The sequence below is a fragment of the Lissotriton vulgaris genome, chromosome 5 (assembly GCF_964263255.1).
Source record: "Lissotriton vulgaris chromosome 5, aLisVul1.2, whole genome shotgun sequence".
Taxonomy (NCBI): Eukaryota; Metazoa; Chordata; class Amphibia; order Caudata; family Salamandridae; genus Lissotriton; species Lissotriton vulgaris.
In genome coordinates, this window is record NC_141693.1 from 1,551,689,038 (window position 1) to 1,551,713,794 (window position 24,757).

The 24,757-nt window shown below is 43.9% G+C and overlaps 1 protein-coding gene across 1 annotated transcript in view; it reads right to left on the bottom strand.

The window, feature by feature from the left end:
* The window catches only part of LOC147715132 (NEDD4-binding protein 1-like), a 411,610-nt gene extending 388,062 nt beyond the window's left edge, over positions 1 to 23,548 (bottom strand). Inside the window, exon 1 of the mRNA XM_086923616.1 lies at positions 22,279 to 23,548. Coding sequence (XP_086779742.1) covers positions 22,279 to 22,542 — 264 coding nt within the window. The 5' untranslated portion in view covers positions 22,543 to 23,548. The remainder of the gene's footprint in view (positions 1 to 22,278) is intronic.
* Between the last annotated feature and the right edge of the window lie 1,209 nt (positions 23,549 to 24,757).

Sequence of the window (24,757 nt, forward strand, 5' to 3'; positions counted from 1 at the left end):
CAGGCGCCTCGAGTGGGGAAATGGATGGAAGACCTAGACTGGTGCATGTTTCGTGAGAAATCACTGTATGTGTCCAGGGGGCGTCCCCGCAAATGGGTCAAAATCTGGGGAACCTGGAATGCTTACTGTGGGGATATCTGTGAAACTCCGGAATTGGAACCTACTAACATTGACCAGGAAGACACCTAGACTCGATTACCTCTCCTTTATCCTTTGCTGTAACTAATGGGAAGTATGCATCCATCTATATGTAACAACGATCACCCGATACACCCTGGTCGATGTTTGTGTTTTGTATTGTTTGATTTTTCTTGTCAATAAAAAGATTTTTTTTTAAAATAAATATTTGAAAGCACTTGGCAAGCAAGTTCCCCTTCACAAGCACTTCAGATGCTCCAGTACCATCAGAACAGGATTAGGGACGAACAGGAACAGGAGAAAAGAAGGACAAAAGATACTAAAATGAAGGTATTGGTAGCACAGACCAATACAATTCCTCAGACCCATAAGCAACCTCCAGTATCACAAGAAAGGGTTACATGCAATTATTGCAAAAAGCCTGGCCACTTTGTATGTGGCTGTCCAGTTGTACAACACAATATTGCTACTGGAAAGACACAACCTCGCACCTATACCACTCGTCCCTCTGCTCCAACATCAACTTCCCCAACTGATACTAAATTGGCCACACAACTCTATCAGTAACCCGTATCATCCTATCCTGAATTCCCCACGATTTCATGAGACAGCAGGGAGGAACACGATAGTCGTCCACTGATCCCGGTTGACCAAAAGGGTCCCTATGTACATGCTAAGCTCCTAGGTAAAGAAACAAAATTTCTGATTGACACCGGGGCCAGTAGGACGACAGTACAAACACAAAGAAGTTCCCAAGGTACCCCTCTCTGGCTCAAATAGTATTTCCTTGGGTTTTTCAGGTACACCAGTCATCAACAAAGTTTCTGAACCAGTGTCACTTCAGGTTGGCCCTGTTACACCTTCCACCGATTTGGTACTTACTAAGTCCTGTCCCGAAAATGTACTTGGCATCCAGACATTAAAGGAGCTGGGTGCTGTGATATGCTGTTCCCCGGAAGGGATCCGACTATTCCTCCGAGATTTCAAAGGTCATTTCACCACACGAGAGTTAGATGTCAGATTAAGGGACATTCCTGCTACATTATGGGCTACTGATCCAACTGACGTAGGATTCATGGATATTACACCACACATAGTCACATTGAAGGAAGGTGTTGTCCTACCTCGTGTCCGACAATACAAGATACCTCCAGATGTGGAACAAGCCCTTATTCAGATTATCGATGACCTGATACAAAAAGGAGTAGTCAGAGAGGTACCTTCCAACATATGTAATTCGCCAGTTTTGCCAGTACGAAAGAAAACAGATGACGGTGCACCACCAGTTTACAGACTTATGGTTGACTTACGTGAGCTCGATAAATGTGTGGTACCACAATACCCTGTGGTCTCAGACATCAGTACTCTGCTAACAGCTATAGATCCTCATGCCACACATTTTACCGTTATTGACCTTAAAAATGCTTTCTTCAGTATACCCATTCATCCAGACAGTCAGTACCTTTTCGGATTCTCACTACAAGGTCGTAGTTTCTGTTTCACAAGAGCTCCCCAAGGATATACAGAAAGTCCCAGTATTTACAGTCAGGCACTTAAAAGACAGTTGGACGACATTGTTCTGCCCTCCAATACGACATTGTTACAATATGTCGATGACTTACTGATCACCGCCCGGTAAATTTCACCGCGACATGGGGACGAGCAGATAATAATGAAAATACCAGTTATTCCCTCTTTAACGACACTGCCTCCTTTAGGGAAACGTTTTCAGTCCAAAAGAGACAGACAGAACAGGGAGGATGGGCTGGTTCCCATAAGGGCCTATTCTGTGTAAGAGGAAAGGGCAAGGGTCAGAAAATGGGAGACAGTGAGTGTAATAAGACATACACCTTACCTGACCTAAATTTCCCAACGATGGCCACTGCCCCCAACACCTATTTTATCTGTGGACCTCACGCACGTACGTGGCTACCCCAAGGCTGGTCCGGAAAGTGCTACATTGCATTTCTCCTCCCCCCTACCTACACCGCCCCAGCAGATTACCATCTAAGTGTCCCTCCGACCGTAATTAATAGACGGCGAAGGGGGGCCATAGATGCTGAAGATACAGCGGACCAAGAGGCTGGCGATTTCTTTAAAGGAATCATCCCTTACTGGGGGCCCATGATCAACAGCCGCCACATAAGACAACTGACTCGTATAGTCCAGGGAGCCATAAACGAAACAGCTGGTGCATTAAGCAACATCACAGCTGAGATGGCTGCCGACAGACTCATGACGTTGCAGAACCGCATGGTTCTAGATATTATATTGGCCGACCGTGGTGGTGTATGTGAACTGATCGGGTCCAGCTGTTGTATATATATTCCAGATAATGCACCCTCGGTGTATTCTGCTATTTCCCGCCTTCATGTACTTTCCAGGAAACTAGATACAGACACTGCTGCCTGGTCCCTGACGGGATGGCTCTGGGGCCTCCTGTCCTCATGGGGATGGAGGGCACTTACGATAATAGGTCTTGCTCTAGCCGTTCTCTTAACCTGTTGCCTCTGTATTCAGTGTGGCCCAGCACTCTGTAGTTTCTGTCTCACTACCTGCATTCCCAGACCCCAAACTAGAAAGAAAGAGAAGGAAAAGATCATGTTACAGGAACAAGTGGACAACCTAATGAACATAGACGTAGATTAAGAAAGACAATCTTAAAAGGGTATATTACGGGACAAGGAGGGAATGTGGAAAATTGATATTTTCGTTATTTATGTCCCATTATACACCCTCTCTTTCACGTCCCGGGCTCATCATGTTGGTAACTAAAAAACCCGGGGTCATAAACGTAAGGTTGCACACAACGCACTTCTTCCTCTAACTACAACCATACATTCTTATGGTCAGGCCGATTCCGAGAAACGAGCCCCGTTGTAACCACACACTCTTATGGTCGGGCCGATTCCGAGAAATAAGCCCCCGTTTGCTAAGACATGACAACAGACATCCTGTCACGACCATCTCTCTCTCTCTCTCTCTCTCTTATCTAAGGAACCAGCCTAGGGTTATTTCTCAACACTCTGCTTCTACCGTGACTTCCTCACGATTATGACACAGTTACGTCGTTTCTGCCATGACTTCTGTATAATTACAACATGAGTAACTGAAATTTGCTAAAGGGAAGCTCCTTCCTCTTTTCTATGTCAAGAATGTATAAATGCCATGTTTTCATTGATTAAAGTAGAGACTATTCCCGAGCCTCCTTAGGTGACGGAGCTTTCTCTTAACTCGAGTTACTGAATAAAGACCCTGAATTCTATCCACCACGGACTCTGCTTTTCATGCTTGACCTTATTGATATTATAGAAATTCCGATCAAGGTAAATTACTAAAATATTTACCACAGAGTGCAGGATAAACAAGTAGGCATGATGAGCGAATAACATAAGGGTAAGTGGCTAAGCAAGGTGTGGAGCACAGGGACTGAGCACAAGAGAGAACAAGCAAAAATATATGAACTGAAGAAAGGAAAGTGGGCTTGAGGGTAGGGGGAGAGACGGGACATCGTCAAGTGATTGGACTCGTGGGGCTAGAGCACAAGCTTGGAATGTGATCCGAGAGACCCTGCAGTGCCAGCTAATAACTCATGTGATTTCAGGATGACGGGCGGCGGGTGTGCTATTGAGAAATTACCCCCGAAACCGAAGCCAGCTACGCTCTTGCGCCTTGCGGACAGCCTCGCTCAATTCAGGCGCTCTGAAGGTGAAGCGGGTCAAGTTTGACAGCTCCCTCACACAAAAGGAACGCAGATAGATCGTTCACAGAGGCCTTACACCCCTCTATAAAGCGAATTTTGTAGCAACACTTCCAGGTAGCGAGTCAAGCGCTCACTGCCATCACTGACAGGACAAATCTGCGTTTCATCCTTGGGAGGTTGATTACAAAGTGTAATTTAATTGATCGATTGAAAGTCGTTTTTTTAAGGGCACTTCACAACAAAATGGTGGTATGAAGCGCTGTGTAGGCCGCTAAACGGTGTGTGTGTGTGTGTGTGTGTGTGTGGTGGGTGGGTGGGGGGGCACAGCACCTCCGATCAGTACAGCACAAATGGCCCAATCTTGAAGCGAATAAGCAGAAGCTCAGCTGGACTTCTGAGGCTGGGAGTGAGCTAAAGGTGGGGACGTACTAAATTTAAAAAATTTGTAAAATAAGTGCCATAAAGACGCTTGACAGTGTTCTGGAATCATGTTGAAAATATTTTTCAAAGGCACACGGACTCCCAAAGTGGGCAAAATGATGACAGATAAAGCGCGGCATCCGTTAAGAGTGTGCCGTGCTGATAAAGTAGAAAACAGTATTTTTGTAATGTAATGAAGACCGAAATAACAAATAAAAAACTACAACGTGCGGTCTCTCAAAGCAGCCACCATAATACAATTCCAATAATGAGACTGTTGCTCTAACCGCCGCAACCATCAAAGGTGCGGTTTCAAATTCATTAATAAGCCAGGAGATAAAGAGCAGTGTCCGTGAAGCAGGTGCCACAGTCATCCTCCATCAAAAAACATACACTTAAGGTAACCTGCTTCATGGACATTGCGTTCAGAAAGCAGTGGTTAGCGCAGCAACTATCACCGGGTACTGTTTAAAACGTAATCAGCCATGATAAAGCCATGTCCATGAAGCGACTGCTGCGGCCATACTGCCCCAAAAAAGGAAGTGCTCTGTACTCGTTCCGAATGCCGCCGGGTGCGGTTTACAACTTAAGACCAAAAATGAAGCCGATATCCATGGAGCGGCTACTGTGGTCATACTGCGCCCCCAAACAAGCTCTCGTCGTTGGGGGGCGGGGGAGCGGATTCCTTTGAAGTCTGATGCGGGCGCAGGGAGCGGATTCCTTTGAAGTCTGATGCCAAGGCTCACTGGTGTGCTATGTGCACGCGCCTGGCTCACATGCACTGTAGGCAATCCGCCTTTGGGTGAACTTTTGAACGTCCTTACTTTAATCTCGTCAAAGCATCCCTGACGGGATGGCTTTCAGCGAGACCTAAAAATGAACCCAACCTTTTATCTTTTAGGAAAGCTGGAAAGACCTTCCTGTTTAAATCATGGTAACTCGTCCGGCAGTCGTGATCACACTCGCAATCTCAAACAATCAGCGCTTGGACGCCCCTGGGCATTAACGCACTATATAAATAAAGTGAACATAACAAACACTCTACATGAGTTACAAATTCACAAAAGTATAAACGAGTTAATCAGGCTAGCAAAGTTGCCAGAAAGCAGATACAAATTTGGTCAATAAAGATTCACAATCAATGTCAATTAATTATTTTAAAAATTAGACCCGGGCAGTCAAATAGGGAGGTGGGCATTAGTACGGACTAGAATGAGTAAAGTACATACAAAATAATCTCCTGAAAAAGGGCTTTCACTTGCCTGAAAAGCTTGGAAGTATTAAATGTCAGTGTCTGAAATGAGTGCGATAACCTAATGGACTATCTGCTAGAAGACTGATAAGAAACATATTTGGTGAAATAAAATAAAGAAATTGGAAAAGAGTTTATGACCAGAATAGTTTTTTACTGTATTTGTAACTGAAACAAAGATTCACTGGAACATGTGGAAGTACCATGTAGCACCATCAATGTTTTGCAGGGAGACACTAATCAGGGATGGAATTGCAAACTTGAATCTTTGACCTGTGGCCAGAAAATCTCCAATTTCCTAAACACACAAAAAAAATATTTAAACAAGTGAAAGGAAGACTAAAATTAGAACTAAACAAGGAGTGCTTACAAAGTTGGTGCTCAAAAAAGTTTTTTACCTGTCAAAGGAAAAAGGAACCCCTCTACCACTATGTAAGAAGAAACGAGACTCGGAAACTAGCATGACAGCATTTTTCAGTCATGAAATAAACAGTTCTCTCATTTGTAACTTAAGTGACCAAATCGCAAAACCTTTGTGTAATTAAGAGCAAAAAATAATAATAATAATTTCAAGGGACGTACCAAAACCTGATTCACAGAATCGGGATTGGAGGACTTCATCCTTCACAAATCTGCAAGTCTGGTGGAATTTCCTGATCTCAACTTTAGGGTTAGGTGCAGGTTTCTGGGTGGTTCTGCCTGCAAGGGTAGGCAAATATGCACACATCCCTAAATGCATTGCCATTCACATGCACTTGCAGATATTTCTCACCCTAGAAACGCTTGTAAACGTCTTCCTCTCAGAGGCAGGAAGCAGTGTGTTTCACGGTGGGAGTGGGTAGGGACAACCCCATATTTAATGTGTAGAAGTGAAGTGCAAAAGCACAGTGGATCACGTGTCAAGTACATATTTTTTCACCGGTGCTCCTTGAAAAGTGTTTGTTGTCAGAGTTATACCTGATTATGGCAAACATTTAATTTTTATCCTAGCAGTTGCACGAATTCCCTAAATGCTGTTCTCTGGAAACATATTGCAGCTTTTCCGTTAGAATGCTTTCCACTATCCAACTCAACCTGTGGCTGGAACAACACATGCACTTATGGGTGTCTCAAGAAAAAGGTAACCTACTGGCAGAATGAATACGGATAGTGAGGGGCTGATGTCTGTAGTCACTCTGCTTCTATCAACGGAGTGCCCCTTAACTGGAAATCGCACCATCTTCATATTACTGCAGAATGCAACAACTTCCATCAAAAGATTGCTCTTGGTTCCCAAAACATTGTTTTTTTCTGAAGAATAGTTCAACTTTTCAAATGTATAGGGAGATTAGCACCTGTGTGACAGTCCCATTCTTTAGGAAAGGTGGCACATTTAAAAAACACAGGTGTTCTCGGGTCTGTGTGCAAATGTGCACCAGATTGAGTCCAGTGTTTAAAAATAGGGCACGCTAAAAGATAGAGATTTCACAGTCCACGCTGGCAGCTGTATTTTTGAAAATAATAGAAAGATTTAACCCTTATAAATATTGGGCATAACGACAAGCACAAACGAGTCTTGCACGAGTATTATCTCACCTTTCAATTTGAGCACATTTTCACTCGTTTTTATAGTCTCAATAGACTCTAAATAACACCATGAGAAGGAGAAAGCCTAATACTGAAACTACCTGGATGAACACATCTCCTCTTTTGAACACTGAATGATAAAATATTTGACTGTTTAGAAGCTGCATACAATGCAACACTAAGTTTAGATACGTACAAGAAAATAAATCATCCATAACTTGCTGTGTGAGTCATCAAATGCCCTATATTTTCAGTTACGGTTCTGCAGAAAGTCTGAGTTCCAATGTGTACTAATTTGAAATGTGTGATAGTATCGGAAAGTGCCAATCTTGAGTTTCTGTTTTTTCACAAAGGAACTTGACGCCTCTCACTCTTGCATTAAAAGCCATCCAAACATTCAGCGTGAGCAATGCAGTTTTCAAAGAGCCAAACTTCCCAGACAGGCGGTAACACAAGAAAGGAGGAGGTAACATTTGAACCATTGGTTCTTAAGAAGTGGCAATTCCTCTGCACGCTTTTCCACTACACTGCCTCTCTTAGCTTGTCTGTACCATTGCTAAAATGGGCCAACCATACACAAATCTGTCGGCACCCTATCACAAAACACAACCTAGCATGAACTGCTTGACAACGTCCTTTTGCTACTGGAAGACAAGCCGCCTCAGATGTATTTCGTCCTTACTGAGCCATGAAAGCATGAGTGCGGGGCTCAGTGCCCTGAATAATAAACTGGTCCCACACAATGAGACTCTATATCATTCAAAGAAAAAAAGTAATGGATGCAAAAGAATGAAAGAACACTTGCCAGTCATTGAATACTTTCCAGTCATTTCCAATTCGTCTACACAGGATTCTGTTTTTAACTCACCTGTGCCATGCATGGCTGTAGTACATACAAATCAAGGCCCACTTCCCCAAGGTTAAAACAATATACCCCTAGGTGCCAGGATTGCAGATACAGCAAACTGCTGAGTGTGATAGGTTAAATGACTTTCTGTTCCTTAACTACAGTGCAACAGGAAAGATACTTGGAGCAGGCTGTGCAGGAGACAACAATAGCAGCAATGCCTGTGCAAGCTCTGGAGGAAACCAAGTTAACTATTTGTACAATAGGGAGTGAGTGAGCGAGGGAGTTTGTGGACCAAACATGGGAAGTCGTTTATTTACAAATGCACTGAGTATGTACAGAGGTAGAGCTGATGGCCTGCTTACTATGCTGAAATATAGTTCGCTGTAGAAATGTTTGGTAGGTGAAGGGGTATAGAAGACTGCAGATTTCCTGGAGTCTTTGACTTCAATTATATTTTCACTTGGTCTGCCACTTGTCCTGCTGATGCCTTGCAGGCCTGCTGCGTTGCTTGTGTTCCAGTTCAGGGAGGACGTGGCCTGGTTGTTCAGGGTGGACTGTTTGCACTGGAGCAGGGTTGAGAGTGATTTGCACAGGGGTGGGTCAAAACTAAGGTGGCATGGTAAGGAAAATACCAATGGACCGGGATGCTTCCCTGGCCGACATGAATTTATGCATTCCAATAATCACTTGCTCAATGTAACACTGGAGCCAAGCTGCACCAGACTAATGTGTCCCAATCAAGGCGAAACTGGCCTTGGGTTGCTTGTGTTCTGGCTCAGGGAGGCACTGGGCTTGCAGTTCAGGCTAGACTGCTCCTATTGGAGCAGGGTTGAGACTGATTTGCATATGGTTCAGTCCAAACTGTGGTGGTGTGATGTGCAAAACAACAATGGGCTGGGATGCCCTGAGAAATTACCAGTGACTGATATTAATTGAGTCAAGGCCCAGAGAAATTACCAGTGGCAGTGAGAATAAATATATCATTCCATCCATCACTTTGTTGCGTACTTAAACTTGAAGAACTTTACAGTCTGCCCTTATTTCATATTTACCTTACATTTAGGACATCATCACATCATAATTAACCTGGTGGTTACCAGTCAAAAATATCATGCTTGAGAAGATTGGAAGTTTCTAATGATTTCCAGATATGCTCCTTGGTTGGGGCTGAGGCAGCAGTGGTATTTGACCGAGTAACTAGAAATTATTTATTTCCATTTCACAGTGAATCCTACCACAAGATTCCGTGTTAATACCTTTAAACTAGTGATTCAATTGTTGAATGAGACATTTGTCAAAACTCTTGGAGCTCTATGAGTTTGAGTGCGTGTTGTACTGGCAGGGAATGGAGGTACTTTGAACAAGGGGGTTATGGCTGTTTGGGTTAGGAAGCACCCTTGGGAATAATCTTCTCGATTATGAGGTGGTGGTGGAGGAGGCCAGGAATTGCAACTTTTATTTCTGGTAAATCCCAGTCCTGTGCTCAATATGCCACCGGATTCAAGCGAGCCTGGCTGATATGAGGTGATACCCCAAAACCGGTCCCAGGAAGCTTGTTTCCGGTCCAGGGAGGACCTGGCCTGGATGTTTGGGCTCCAGTTTGGGGTCAAGACTGATTTGCATATAGCTGGGTTCAATCTGAAATGGCGTGGCAAGTAAAACAATTATTGATTTAACCCAGATCTATGACTAGGGGTGAATATTTGATTTTTTCAGCATCCCGTTCATCATGTGTTCTTTTTGCATTTACCCAAAATATTACCACTACAGAGTGCACCTCACATCTAGATCATGACAGTGAAAAATGAAAATAAAAAAATATATATTTATACATATCAATAAATAAATAAAATCAGTGAATGTGTCCTGGCCAGGGCAATGTATATAGTGACGTAGCAACAAAAGAGAGAGTGAGGGATTTTTCACCGTAGTGAGCGAAGGTACTCCTTGTCCCCAGGACTGAGATATGGTATAAACAAAAGAGGAGTATCACCAAAAAAGAACCTTTGAAAGAAACGTTATCAATGGCCACTTTGGGTCTGGTGTTTACCAACATATCCTTCAGGCTGTGTGATTTCTTAAAAGAGAATAAGGGTTTCTCCCAATGCAAATATCCAGTGTTCAATATAGACCAATGTTTATTCACGCATCTGCTCATTTGGTTAGATATGGCATTGAAAGTTGTGCCACAAGTCAGTGGTATAGTATTGTCATTGCTACTCACTTTTTCTTCTAGTAGAGCTTCCCTTGGTTGGTTTCTGGCTCGTTTTTGGCATTTCGTGATGATCTTTTTGGGATACCCTCTGGCTGTGAGCTTCTCAGTCAATTCAGCCGCTTGGTTGCAATAGTCAGGGGTATTGCTGCAGTTACGTCGGAGTGTCAAATATTGTCCGTAAGGGAGGTTTTCCCTGAGGGGTCGAGGGTGAAAACTTTCAAAGCGTCCATGGGCCCTTTGGAGCCTTTCTACCCCTCCATTTTATTCACGGCATTTTTCCATTTTTTTTCAACCTCAGATTAGGTTTCCTCTTGAACAAGCCTCCCTCTGCCCCCTGGAGCAATTGAGACCCTTGAATATAGAAAGATCCCCCCTCGACAGATGTCTTAAGACTTGGATACATCGATTTATATATGCATGCATGTTCATTTTAACTCACCGATGTCTGAGTGAGTTGAAGTAGTCACGCTACGAATAATTTTCTGTGTGCAAGTGACACATCTAATACTATTTCCCAGCCACCAGGCACACGTTTATTGATCTGTGTGAATGAGTGAGCATGGATTGATGGCTACAATTTAGTACCACCAACTACCATGATATGGCCAGTACACGCACCTGATACCAGCTATTACCCTCGCCAGTATCCACGTCCCTGGCACACTATTGATTACTATTCAATTTACAAATGGGATTCGCATGAAACATGCAGAATTATGAGAACCTACACTACGTTACAGGCATGTATACTATTTGTTTGCGATTGTTTTCATTTTCCTTCAACAGGTTTCTCTGCTTTTTCCTCACCCGCTTGGGTTTGAGGCAACCTGCTGCACAATTTTGCAGCAAGTTTGTAGGAATTTAGGTCTGGGTACACGTTAGTGTGTGTACACCAACCATTTTCCTATTTTGGTCCTGACGAAAACCTGGGATTACCAATTACAGGTTGAAACATGTAGACCCATTTTTTATACACACACATAGATACTACTGGTCATTATCACCTATCAGTATCTACACTTTGTTTTTATCATTGTCCAGTAGCTTTTGAATAAAGTTTTTTCTATAAGTCACACCAGGACAATTTTTAACATTACTTTTGCTTGCACTCCACACCCAAAAACCAGCTCCACTGTAGTCAGGTGTTACAGCACACCCGGATGGCACTCGGCCATTTGGGTGGACCCCGATGATGAAGCATGTCACTAACCAGGTTGGTGAGTGAGGGGTTTCTAAACAAAAGGTCAATACCCTTTTGCTTCCTTCTTTGACATCCCATTCAGAACCTCCCTAGGTTCTCAATGTATATAGGGAGCTAATTAGATAAAGTGTACACATGTAAGCAAAGTTACAGTTTCGTGTGAACTGGCTATGTAAACATCATGACTGTGCCAAACATGATTACTTTTAGTGTCTACTGACAAGAAAGAGACCTTTGAGCCCCTCTATCTGGTTTGCTGAAGGAAAGGGAGACTGATCGCTCATTAGAAAGGATGAATCTCTCCCACTTCCCGAAAGCTGATTGGCGGCTTTACTGTTGGCAAATGTCGGTTCTCACCTGATATTGAACATCTTTGTCAGAAAGTTACAGGTGAAACCCCTCTGTGGGCAACAGAGGCAGGGCAGTACTCAACACAGATTATTTCTGGACTGCCCTCTGAAATAAACAAGTATTTGCAATGCAATGGTCTCAGCATTGTTAAAGTTAGAGCTATTGGCATTGCTCATGACATTATTTTTATTAATGTTTTTGTTTTTAAAACATATAAATAAATGGCATTGTCATTTACAATGCCAATAGCTTTTTCTCTCGCAAATGCGAGACCTATTGCATTTGCACCCACACACACAAAGCCACCCACACACACATACAGAGCCACCCACACAGAGCCACTCACAGTCATTCATAGAGCCACCCCCACACACACAGAGCCACCCACACACACACAGAGCCACCCACACATAGAGCCACCTACAAAAAAAGCTACCCACACAGAGCCACCCACACACACAGAGCCCAACACAACAGTTGATGGACAGAATGCAAAACAATGTCATACATTCACCCCAGTACAGAGATCTGGGCCTAAATCCATAGTTTTCTTGCACTCCACACCACCCCAGTTCAGACATGGCCATATGCAAATCAGCCTGGACCCTGTGCCTCAGGGGAAGGGTATATGCCCAAACGTGGGTCCCTTGCTCACTAAGCTACTGGAGTCAAGCTATCCTGGCTGAAGATGGCTGATAGCCAGAAACCGGTCCTAGGATGCTTGCAAGGGTTTATTGGGTCACCAACTCCTTTTGAATATGTTTTTTTTCTTATGGCAGGTGCGTGTGGCAACACGGACAACAGGATTCTGAACAATACTGATAGTAACAGACAGGGTGGAAGGGAAAGGGCAACAGGACAGCACTGGCTGTGTTATATAATTTTTTTCTAATGGCGGTGGGGATGGGTAGTACGGACAACAGGAGGGTGAGGGGTAGGAGGGGAAGACGTAGCATGGACAAAGAGGAATGGTAGAGGAAAGAAGCAACACAGACAATGGGGTGGCAGGGAAAGAAGCAACATGGATAAGGTGGTAGGAGGGGAAAGCAGCATCAAGGACAATGCTGGTGGGAGGGAAAGAAGCAACATGGACAACGAGGTAGGAGGAGAAGCACTAATACGTATACTTAGGTCAGTACTTGGTCCATGCTCCTGCTGAAAGAAGAGGAAGTGAAGCCTTCACGCGCTGGCCAATTAGAATGCTACAAATAATAAGAGTGACAATGAAGCCAACGAATGCAAGCAATGAGCTTGCTTCAGGTCCCTTGTTATATACAATAACTCGCACATGCAAGACCTAAGAAATGCAGTGGATTTTCCTTCTTCAGTGCCTTCATGGCTAACTAATAAAGAAGCAGGCTATTGTTCAACTGCGCATCATAAAGCATCCAGCAAAAACCCGGTCTCTTACTTACGATGGATTTTTGATCAATCTGTTTTAGCGACCATGTTAGCAGCATCTTCGCAAACGCTTTTGACCCCAAGTTCACTAGTGCTATGCTATCATTCATTTGTTCACCAGCTTAGTTAGGCTAGTCACCTTTTCGTATAAACGGGGAACTACATCACAAATCCAATCACCCCCTCCCCACAACCAAAAAAAGAAAAGAAAAAAAAAGAATTTCAGAGTACTCCAAGTAAGTCACTGTTACTCACTCATGAGCCCAGCATTATTTTCTTAAGCCTGGAAAAGCAGAGCGACATTTGGGAATATCCAATGAAATCTAGATACGCGCATTGTCCCTTGACATAGCTGTAAGCAGCTGGTTATGCCATTATGATCTTTTCAGTGGGAGGCCAGTGTGATATTGAAAAGATGAATAAGACGTTGTTGGCCTGTGCTGTCAGGTTCCACCGTGCACAGTGTTTCACAGCCTCCCCATGATTACAGTTCACATACAGAGGCTGGTTTGAAACACTGTGAAATAATATGAATGCTCTTTCTCGCCTTCCGCTTGTCCTCGGTCCTTTTGACTGCTCTCTGTCGTGGCCCTTGGTGGGTTTTTGGGTGTTGCCACGCTGCAGCATTTGGCAGCAATTCAAAGGATTTCTGTGTGAAGCTCGGTGAAAGCCACATTCGGTAGCCGAAATAATACACGTCGTGCTTACAATGCATCGGCATTGGCAGTGCCAGACCCATGAGGCGTGACAGCATCTCTACCACCTCCCCCTAGCAACCCACTATCTTTGGGCCATGGCATATATAGGAAGTCATTTAAAGCCATAGAAAGAAAATAAAGAAAACAAATAAAAACATACAAAATAAAAGAAATAACATCACGGACAACGGGAGGGCAGGCAGAGAAGGCATGGACAACGGGAGGGAGGATGATAGAGGTGGGCAGAGAGACAGCACAGACGTCAGAAGGGAGAACGCGTGGGTGGGAGAGGCACGGACAATGGGAGGGAGAATGAGGGGGTATTTTGAAGGCACAGAGTTGAAGCGCCACAAACGATGCGCAGCCTCACCGGAAGTCAGGCAAAGTCGCCTGTGACGGGGGCGGGGCCGCGTCCGGATCGAAAGAGGAGGCAGGCGGAGTGAAAGCGTCTCGCGGACCGGGGCTCCTGTGAGCGGTGGAGAGCCCCGGGGCCGCCAGAAGGAGGTAGCGCAAGTGTTGCACATGCCCGGTGCCTGCCACGTGCGGAGAGCGGAGTCCCCCAAAATTGGCCCGGTAAGTTGAAAAGGGCTGGGGGGGTGGTCTCGGTGCACTCGTGTGTGTGTGCTTGTGTGTATGCGCATGTGTGCGGCGGCGGGGGGGGCTGGGTGCACTCGTGTGTGTGTGGGAGCGTGTGTGTATATGTGTGGGGGTGTTTGTCTCTGTATGTATGTGCGTGCGTGCGTGCATGGGCGCTCATGTGTATGCGCATGCGTGTGTGGTGTTTCGAGCTTGCCAGGCGACAGCGGCTGGCCACAGCGCGCGTGCGCGTGACAGTTTCAAATCGCCTCCAAGGCGATGCGCACGGTCAGGATTGTCTCCTGGAAAGCAGACACGGCACAAAAGGTTCTCGGCGAGAACGCGCTTCCGCGCGCTTAGCTGAGACCTAAAAACATCAAGTTGTTGAGTGGGCTAAACGATGAATGCTTTGATATTTTTGATATTTATTGGGATTTGTATAGCGCAACTAATCGCTCCGAAAGGAGCATCTTGGCGCTGAGCAAACAGAAGAACCAGCTTGGTGAAACAAGGATCAAATGGCTGCGAGAACCGATGAATCGGGCTGAGGGAATATCCAAGTTGCACATAAAGGTTTTGCACCTGCAGTCAGTGACAGCTGACAACAGCACCTTAATCAGGTTTGTAGGAAGCTAGTCTTATCATGCCATTTGGCAATGGTTTGACAAGTTTCCATGCACATATAGTTGGTAGACAGCAGGTCAATCTTTTCTTGGCAAAATACACGTAGAATAGTAGAATCGTAAATTACCTAAACCCAAAAACCAGTGATGTAGGTCTTGAATGCTGCAGATATATCAAAAGATATATCCAATGTTTTGAGAGCCTGGTCACCCCACTCTCCATCTAACTCCCACTCTTAGAAAACAACAACATTTGTGAACAAGGCAGGGGCATGACATAGGGCTTTGCTTAGACTGTAAAATACATTTAAGACAGTAAGCAACAGAAAATAGATTTAAAAAAATAAGAGCATGTGCTTCTCTCTCATCTTGGTACTACAAAGGCTTCATGCCTCCTTGTCAACCCCTTTTCAATATTTAGATCTATTGTAGCTCCTTCCAGAGCTTGCAGACTATGGAATCGGAGGATGCAATGGTGAGGGCCTCTATATTACGAGAATAAACCATAACTGTAGTTTATATTGCACCTCAAAGCACAGCTGGCCCAAGCTAATGGCCAAGAGGAGTGCTCATGGGAATACATACATCCTTCTTGGCTGTTAAATCTAATGAGGAGGGCTATGCAAGATATACATTCGGACTACTAGCTTCATCCTCAAATGTTTACCAACGGCGCTGCATTTTTTATTTTCGAGAGAGAGGCTTGAACAAACTATGCCAAACCCATCCAATGTGCACAAATTGGTATAGACCGCACTGCGATACAGCTGTGTCCAGAAATTGGTTAGAAGGAGGCAAAATCCAGTTTCATAAACTGTGGCTTAGTTTTATCTATTTCTTTGCTGACACCTTTATCGATTAGTAGCAGGTTTTCTTCTCTAGGTTCTGAAGCAATTATAACAGACCAATGTTGATTTGAGCACATATCATAAAGTCTTAAGTGGTGTTTCTCAAGACATGTGGATATGCGATCACAGGATTGAAAAGCTGAATATTATCTACCTTGGAACACAAACCTAACAACACTCCTGATGAACTGGAACGTAGTGCTGGAAACTGCACAAGTGGAACAGAGCCCTCCTTGGATCCTTTCTGGCTACCAGGGACTCAACCAAAGGAGAAGCTCTGTTCTGCCGTGGGATGACAATGGTAAGGAGAGTCCCGATTTCCCATATACACCTTACTCCATGTTGGGATTTAGCAGATTCTTTGGGAACTAAAAGCTAAATGAAGGCAAATCAGGATCAAGACATTTTCAGGCAGAAGGGAAATATCCTCCAAAATCAACTACACTGGGCAGATAAACAAAAGCACATTGTGGATCAGAATAATCCTGTTCTTACTACTTGACGGTTGTCAGGGGTGAGTGAGATATAGTAGTAGGTCAACAACTAAAGAACCCAAACTTGAACAGCTAGGTAGAAACCTTCATGGAGAATCTCCATCCTTAAAGAATAAAACAAACAGCATCACCCTTTTTTTCCTCCTTGAATGGCAAAACAATTGTGAACACTGTTCGTTCAATGGACCACAAAGAAAGGTCCAACTAGGAAGTAGTAGCTTGAGACTTGGCAAATAAAGCAAGCCCAGGGAGAATTTTGCTAATTTAATCGAAGAGCCATCAGTCTCTACCCTCCCCAATATATCTTCTATCTGGTTTCAAGATGATAGTGCCCCAGCCAATCAGGAACAAGCTAAAGTGCGTGTTCAGCCAACTGATGCTAGATTTGTGCACTTTGAAAAGGCACTGTGTTGTACTTGTTACACTACACATTGTAGTCTCCACTCCCAGAGAACACAATATTGTGCACGAAAATGCTGCTCTCCATTACATGAAGCGTACAAAAGGAATATAATAAAACTGCAGGGCTCTGAGAGACAGCTAAGTAGTCAGAGAGTGATGTCTCCACCATTAAACACCAGATGCTTTGATTGTAGTAGTTTAAAGACTGACGCCAGATGTTTTAAATCCTTACTGAAAAGCTGAACCATACTACTTTATGATGCTAAGTATACTTTTTCATGTTTTTATATTATCAGACACAAATGAGGGGCTATGTGTTTTGACCTATATGAATGTGGGCCTATATTGTATATAAATTCCGAGTTTGTAAGGTTTATTAGAAACCGATTCAAACTTGACAAAGTCCATAAATATTTCTGTTGATCTGTTTGAATGGATGCATAACACGCCTAAGCCTGTGTTTGTAGGTATCTGTTGATGTGTGGACCTATGGTGGTGTTTGAACAAATGCAAGGACTATACAAAAGCAGACCACTGGGATTTTAACAGTGCTCGCTGGCTTCCTGACAGTAGTTCTTGTACTCTCGCTTATGCCATTAGGTCACAAGGAATGCCAGTCAAGCAATTTTCATAAACTCTCGCCCCATAAGCTATCCTTGCAGTCTTTCTTTGGAAATGGACCAGCCATGTTCTAGAGGCCAAATTCTTACAGTTAAAGCTCGCCTGAAAGAGCTGTAGTCGTATAAAGCTTTGTCAATAAACCTGTATTTCACGACACCTAGTGAAGCAATCCTTTCTTCTGGGCAACCTCTTCTTTAAAATACAGGTTTGTCATCTGTCTTCCCGAGGAGTGCCAGGTCTCACTCCACGAAGATGTAAACCTCTCAACACACTCCCCAAGTCCCAATGGACATCTTGTCAAGGACAGTTAGTGACTTGCCCAGTAAGGGATGTGAGTAGTTAACAGACTCATCACTCCTACAAATGCTGTGCCAAGGCCTCTCCCTGGGTTATCAATGGAGCCTAACATTGTGGATTAATGGCCCAGGCTGCCATTGCAGCACAACACTAGAGCTCAGTCCAAAATATCCTTTTGGTATTATCTCAAAATGAGAGGTGCCATTTAGCAGCACACTTAGAAACCCCCTAGCATGTCTGGTTCTCAGTCCCTGTGCTCATTGCAACAATCTCTAAAATACTCTAGGTCAACCACATAAAAAGCAAACAGTTCAGGAGCTGGTACTATGTATGCATGCTGACAGGTAAAGTGTAATTTAGTTTCTGACACAACCTAGATCCAGCCCTCAAGAATATCAGTAGATCAGCTTTTAGAATAGTCATTCCTGTCTGGCCAAAAGGGGCTCTAGACTAATGCAGGCCTTTCTAAATCTCAGGTCCAGAAGAAACTGAACAGAGTATATGGATCAGTTTTACAACCTCTACAGCTTTAGGCTGTGTGGATTCAGGTTTGACTTTCTTCCACTTGCTACCAAAAGAGAGGATGCTTCTATGAGAAATGACCCCATTGTTATTGTGGTCCCCCACTTTTTGCATGTCTGGAATTGCTGAATTTAGTACTATGTGCATTATACTTCTTTTAAACACTATTAAAGTGTGGATCCCCTCTAAAATATGTGCTGTACGATGAAAGTCCGTATTTGGACTATTTAGCTACCCTATAAGTCCAATGTATATGGTATTTTAAGTTCACCTATGGCATGACAAAGTGAATGTAATATATTTACACAACTTACATCTATGACAGAAATGTTACTGTGAGGAGCATGACTGTGCTCTGGCTATACTGCAGTTTAAATGCAGTGACATCTGGCAGAAAAAAATGCCTTTGCAATGACGGAAAAAATAATATATATTATATATCCCCAACTTACCCCTAAAGCATGCCTTGTAGGCTCACAGGGAAGGGTGCTAATTTATAAAAATAGGATACACTACATACGGAGATTTGTGTGTCCCTTCACTGCGAAATGAACCCAAAAGCTACTTCACTTTATAGATCAGGATAGCATTTCTAAAGCCTAGGAGGGATTAAAATCCACCTCCTCTTAGGAAAGGGCTAGAAAAATTCTACAAAGTTATTTCCTGCTTAATTTTTAAATTCTGATTTTTTTGGTCAAGTCGGATTTTTTGATAACGTAAATAGAAAAGTAACTTGGTAATCCAGTTCTGCCACTCATTATACTGCTAGAGCTGGAATACACATCAGTGGCCAGGGAGAGTTCACAACACTGACTCAGAGGACAATGGTTTGCTTCTGGGCCTAGTAAAGGTCAATGGGTCTTAACTGTTGACCACTTAGCAGGTATTAGCTCTCTAAGATGCGACAGAAGCTTTTGGCAGAACAAAGGGCAGCTTTACCACTACCTCTTTTAACTTAGAGATGCCAGGGAGGGCTTCTCCTAATAATTCATAGGATCCTCCTAGACAGCACATCCTCAGTCACAGAAGGGAAAACAAATTCTACCACCTATCACACCTGAAGTGTTTTAGGTGGTAGAATTGGTTTTCCGCCGTTCTGTAGCTGGAACACTCATCTGTGGCTGGGAGAGTAAACAACTTTGGTTCAGAGAATAATGGCTTGCCTCTGGGTCTAGGAAATGTCAACGGGTGGTAACTGCTGACCACTCAGCAGGGATTAGCTATCTAGAAGAGGACAGGAACAGTCAGCAGAACAAAGAGTAGATTTAGCACTTTGTCTTTTGACTTGGAAAGGCTAAGAAGGTCTTGTATTCATCCCCAGGATCCTCCTAGACAGTTAGGCTTTCAGCCAATAAAACGGAAAAACTGTTTCGACTCTGTTGGGTAAGGGAATGACTAGAAGCTAAAGACAGGCCGCCTGGTTGCAGCTGGGTCTCAGCATCTTTAGACAGGGGCTCCTTGTTAATTTCACAGTATGTCAAAGAAGAAGTACAGCAAAAGAAGGCGGAGGACTAAAAGAAAAGTGTTAGGACTGGGAGGTAGAATTCTTCCAATCACTGGCTATATCACAGGTTAAATCTGGCACTTCCACCACCACCTCCTCAGATCATTACTGTAAGTTGGAAGGCTTCATCTGAAGAAGGTGGACCTGCTGGAAGAAGAAACCCGACTCCTGAGTCTTAGCTCCTGTTGGAAGAATAGGGTTCACAAAGATTCAAGGACTTGTGAAATCCTGTTTGCAACTGTGGACTGGAATTGCTGTTCATTGGTCAAGTGATTGGCCTCCCGTTAATCTGGTTCAGGAAGACAAAACAGCAGAAGCACTCCTGACTCAAGGAGGCCCTAGCTGTCTAAAGAGGACTGGACCATGCAAGAGTCCTGGCTGGAGATAGACCTGGGGCCCAGAAGCCTTCCCTGAGGAGCTAGGGGCTGCGGAATTGACCAGAAACATCTTCCCACCAGTTGGAGATAAAGTCGGACCAGGACGGGGACAACCCGCTAGGTGTAATCAATCTCCACTGGATTGGGGTTGGCCTGAAATTGCACCACCACAAACGGATGACTTTCTAGAGTGCTTGACTTTTTGTCTAAAAAGTATAAAAAAATCAATATATCCAATTCCCCTTAACTGGTTATATTGGTGTCCTAAATTGGTTTGGGAGTTTTACGGTGGTGTGTTCTATACTTTAAAATTGTTGGTACTGTTTGAACGTAGACTGCCTTTCTCTAGGGAGTGCCTGCTGCTTGTGCCTTGCCTATCTGGGATTCAGCAAAGATTCTTTTACTTGTGCAGTTTTATTAGGAGCAGATGGGGCGCACTTCAGGAGCACCAGTTACATTAAGCAAGGTCATACTCATTTCTTCAAGCCACTAGGGTAATATATTTAAAGATAAAAACATTAGTATCTCCAGTGGCGATGGCTGGAAAATTGACACATCATAGGAGCTTTTAAACTAGTTAGCCACGTATTTCACAGTAAAGTTCAGAAGACCTGGGAAACTTAATGAAGCAACCACCTGCTTTTCCAGTATGGCATCCATGCCCCCTTGACATGGTCATTGCTCAAAAACTTTCACAACTCCGAACAATTAATTTCACCAAATTTGTACCCATCAGGAAGCCACCTTGCGTTCCTACCCACGAATTTCCTAGCACACTCTTATTCCAGGAAAAGGGGGTTATTAACCATTTGTTCTTTTAGGACAGGAACAGCTCTACTCCACTGCCAAACCCATGCGCATGAAGCCCACACTTTAATGAGATGATACAGCCAATTTCCTGCCCACATAGTTCGATCTACTTTCACCTAAACTTCTGGAAAATATAAAAACAATCAAGGTTGTTAGAAGTAGATAAGATTAGGAATAATGAAAATAATTTTTGGGAAGATGGAGAGCCGTGAGCTAATAAAATGACCATGAAGAATAAAATGCCCTTGTACGTCATTTGCTCTTGCAATCCGATAACAAGGAACTGGTGCATAGCTAAGCCTGAACTGGAGGTTTTGCTTTAAAAAAAAAAAGTATTAAGTAACCACTGCTTTTATTGCCATATAAATTCATCTAGACATTCTTGCGCCAGTTATAGACCACTCACCCTTCAACCTCTTGGTTTACAGACATTGCACCAGAACCCCTTCATAGCATTCCAGGACTATAACTGTTGTATTTAGCCTGTCTCTTTTCTGCCTGTGGGATTTCCTGGTCATTCACATGATGTCACCACTAGAACCTTTGGTGACATCATGGAGTGTTTGGGGCTTAGCCTGGTGACAACCGGCAGTTGGAACCAGGCAGGCTGAGTGACAAGCTGGTCACTCTTGGTGGGTCTTCCTTATATCTTTATAATAACATCTTGAAGACTTGTCTATCATGAATAAAGCAACCTGAATTATACCCGGCTCCAGGCCGCCATTTACAACAATAACACATGAGTAGCCATCAGGTATCATCCATAGATTTCCCAATTTAGAAATGAATTCGAAGATTTCTTACCTACTGTTTTCAGGTGGCAGCATTGTGGTGAGGGGGGGGGGGGGGGGGGGGGGGGAGTTCCTAGTAGCTTCCATGAGGAACAGATTCCATGGGGATTTTTGGCGGAAAACCGCTTTTCTGTGACAGGGATGCATGGGCACCAGTCCAGGGACTGCTAGAGTCAAGTGGAAAGCCTAGTGGCTCGGACCTCTGCCCCCGCCTAACACTGCTCAAGAAAGTGGATCATGAAAAAGGATCATGAGACCTAATCCCCATGGAAAAACCTGCATTTTTGGCCCACCCATAAGCAAGATTATAAATTCTTTAGAGTGTAAATTAAATATTAAAATGGTAAGTGCTGAGCAGCATAAATATAAAGTACAACAAGATGAACCAAAACCAGGGGTAACATCTAATGGAAACCCCACTTACTTTGGATGCGGTCAGTACGCTCTCTCCCTGGGATATTTCACATCAACGATATATGGTAGTATTGCTTCAAGACATACTAGTGTTCAGTTTCCCATTCAAATCATTGTCACCGGTTTTCCTGGGATATAGTTCCATATAAAAAAACAAAGCAATAAATCCCAGATTAAATCATTCCAAAAATTCATGTTACATACCTTGGCTTTGTTCAGATCTTCCTGTGGACCCTGCAGCTGCAGCCAGATCTGCTGGGGATCCGTCTCCCCAGGAGCCAAAGGCCGGCCCAGCACCCCCAAGACATCCAACTGCACCCCAAAAAGGGCCTCAATGTGGCCTCTGTGCTCCCTTACCAGGCCCTCCTGCACACTAGGTATGGCAAAGTCATCCAGCGCCAGTGGTCGGTTCTCCTTCACTGGGTGAAACATCGTTCCAATTTTTCTTGGGTTTCTTATCCAATACATGCCATTCGAAATGTCTGATTTCAGTCGTACAATCTTGTTCAGTCACTGGACATCCCCAAAAAGTTATTTTTCATAAAATATGAAATAAAAGTAAAAAAATGTCCACACATTTAAAAGCTTTACTGTTCAAGTCTAGTTCATACGTCATTTGGCTCTCGCTCGCCCAAAAATCCACCATGGCCAGCAATCCAGAACTAGCATGATGCGACTAAAAATATGAAAGACTTGATTTTAACATTTAACAAAAAAAATTAAGTGACAGAATACAATTATTTAGAACAGAAAAAAAATCAATCTCTTTTGGACGTTTGTATGCTTCACTACACCAAAAAAAATTCATATTTCCTGTACTGGGGTTCAGGGGTGGTCAGTTGTTACTTGCCAACATCTATATTGAACTATCCTTAATTTTCGATCACCGATAATACAGATTTCCGTGGGCGCTCTGTTTAAAATGTCATTCATTTCGAGAAGTTCTTCGAAAATTTCCCTTTTCCACAAAAAATTCTCTTGTTGTGGACACATGCTGGGAAAATGCACATGACCCTAGAACCATTGAAGCGACTGCATGCACCGCAGACAAGACAAGCCCAGCTACATAAATAGCACCCACCACCCGCAAAAAAATCCCCGAGAACCCACAACGTCCTACCCCGTGAAAGAATATTACTGCCGCTCGGAATTTGTCCGCTTTTTCATGCTCGGACGCAATGAATTCAAGCGGCATGCTTCATCGTGAATATTCCCATTTGTTTTCAGCACCCTGAAGCAACTTTAGAAAATACTAGGACCCCCCCTCAAAAAATGGAGACAGACGAGTAACCGGAAAAACCCAACAGCCGAAATGAAAGCAAAAGCTCTGGAGCGGGACCTGGTATTTCAGCGCTCGCTCCCTTAGGGCCTCAGCGCCGCTGAACGAGGGTGGGTGTCCTGCCCACCACTCATGTACACCGGGGGTGTGAGCCCTGGGGGCCCCTCGATGGCGCCCTTGGCACCACAGTTTCTCGTGTTTGGCTGCTGTTGCCTGTCTAGCTACTCACTTCTCAGTAGCAATCGATTAACCAATACCCGCCTCGCCCGTTGTCACGTGGTCAAGTGGGGAATTCCCAGCCTTTACGTCATCGTTGTGGGTGGAGCTCGGGCTGGCGCTGGGTTTGTAGGGAGGTGTGAGTTTACTCTGTTCGGATCTGATGTAGGGGCCAGGGAAATAAAATAGGCGAAGTGTTTTAAAGGGGCAAAGTAGTAATGGGGCAATGTAGTAATGTGTTTAGCCTTGAGTATAATTACATTGTAGAATGTAGAGCATTAATATATTCTATAGAGTGAGTGTTAGTATATTCTGTATTCCTTTAGTGGCAGAGAATGTAGGTCAGATGAAGTGTAGCTGAGGACTTGTTCAGAGCTTCTCCTGTTATCTGGAAGACGTTATCAATAAACAACTATTTCACTTCAAAAGTATTCCTGGATTATTACTACAGGCAACCAGAAAAACGTTATTTTGATAGGGAGAGTACCAGCATTTTTAGGGTGCAATGCTTTTTATTAGGTCTTGCCTAAGCAGGGCTTGCACTGTTTCTTGCTGTATCTGGGATATGGGCTTGAAAAAACACCCATCTTTTTCATTGGTTACTCTTGCTGTCCTTTAGAAATGCTGGCTTTTCATTGGTAAGATCGCTTGGAATAACTCTAGACGAGAATCTAGACATGAAAGCCCACATTAACTCAATGGCTAAAAATGCCCGCTTCCACCTGAACTACTTAAGAAAACTGAAACCATTCATCTCAGAGCCAGATCTCAAACTGGCAATCCAATCCTTGGTTATCTCTAGGATTGAATATGGCTGCACCACCTTAGCTGGCCTACCAAAAACATCCACAGCCCCACTAAAAGCCTGCCTCAACGCCGCGGCAAGACTTATCACTGGATCTAGGAAATATGATCATATATCCCCTCACTTGAAAGCCTTAAACTGGCTACCTTACGAAGCCAGAATCCAAATGAAGATAGCCTGTATCACTCATAAAGCGCTCCACTACAACACCCCTGGATACCTAGCCAAGAAAATTCAGCTGTCTGGAGGTAACCGACCAGCCAGAAGCGCTGAGGAGTTGCTATTACGACCAGCCATTTTCAGAAAGAAAAAAACCTATGACAGAGCATTCTCAGGAGCTGCCCCCAGAATCTGGAATTCACTCCCTCCAACCATTCGGAAGA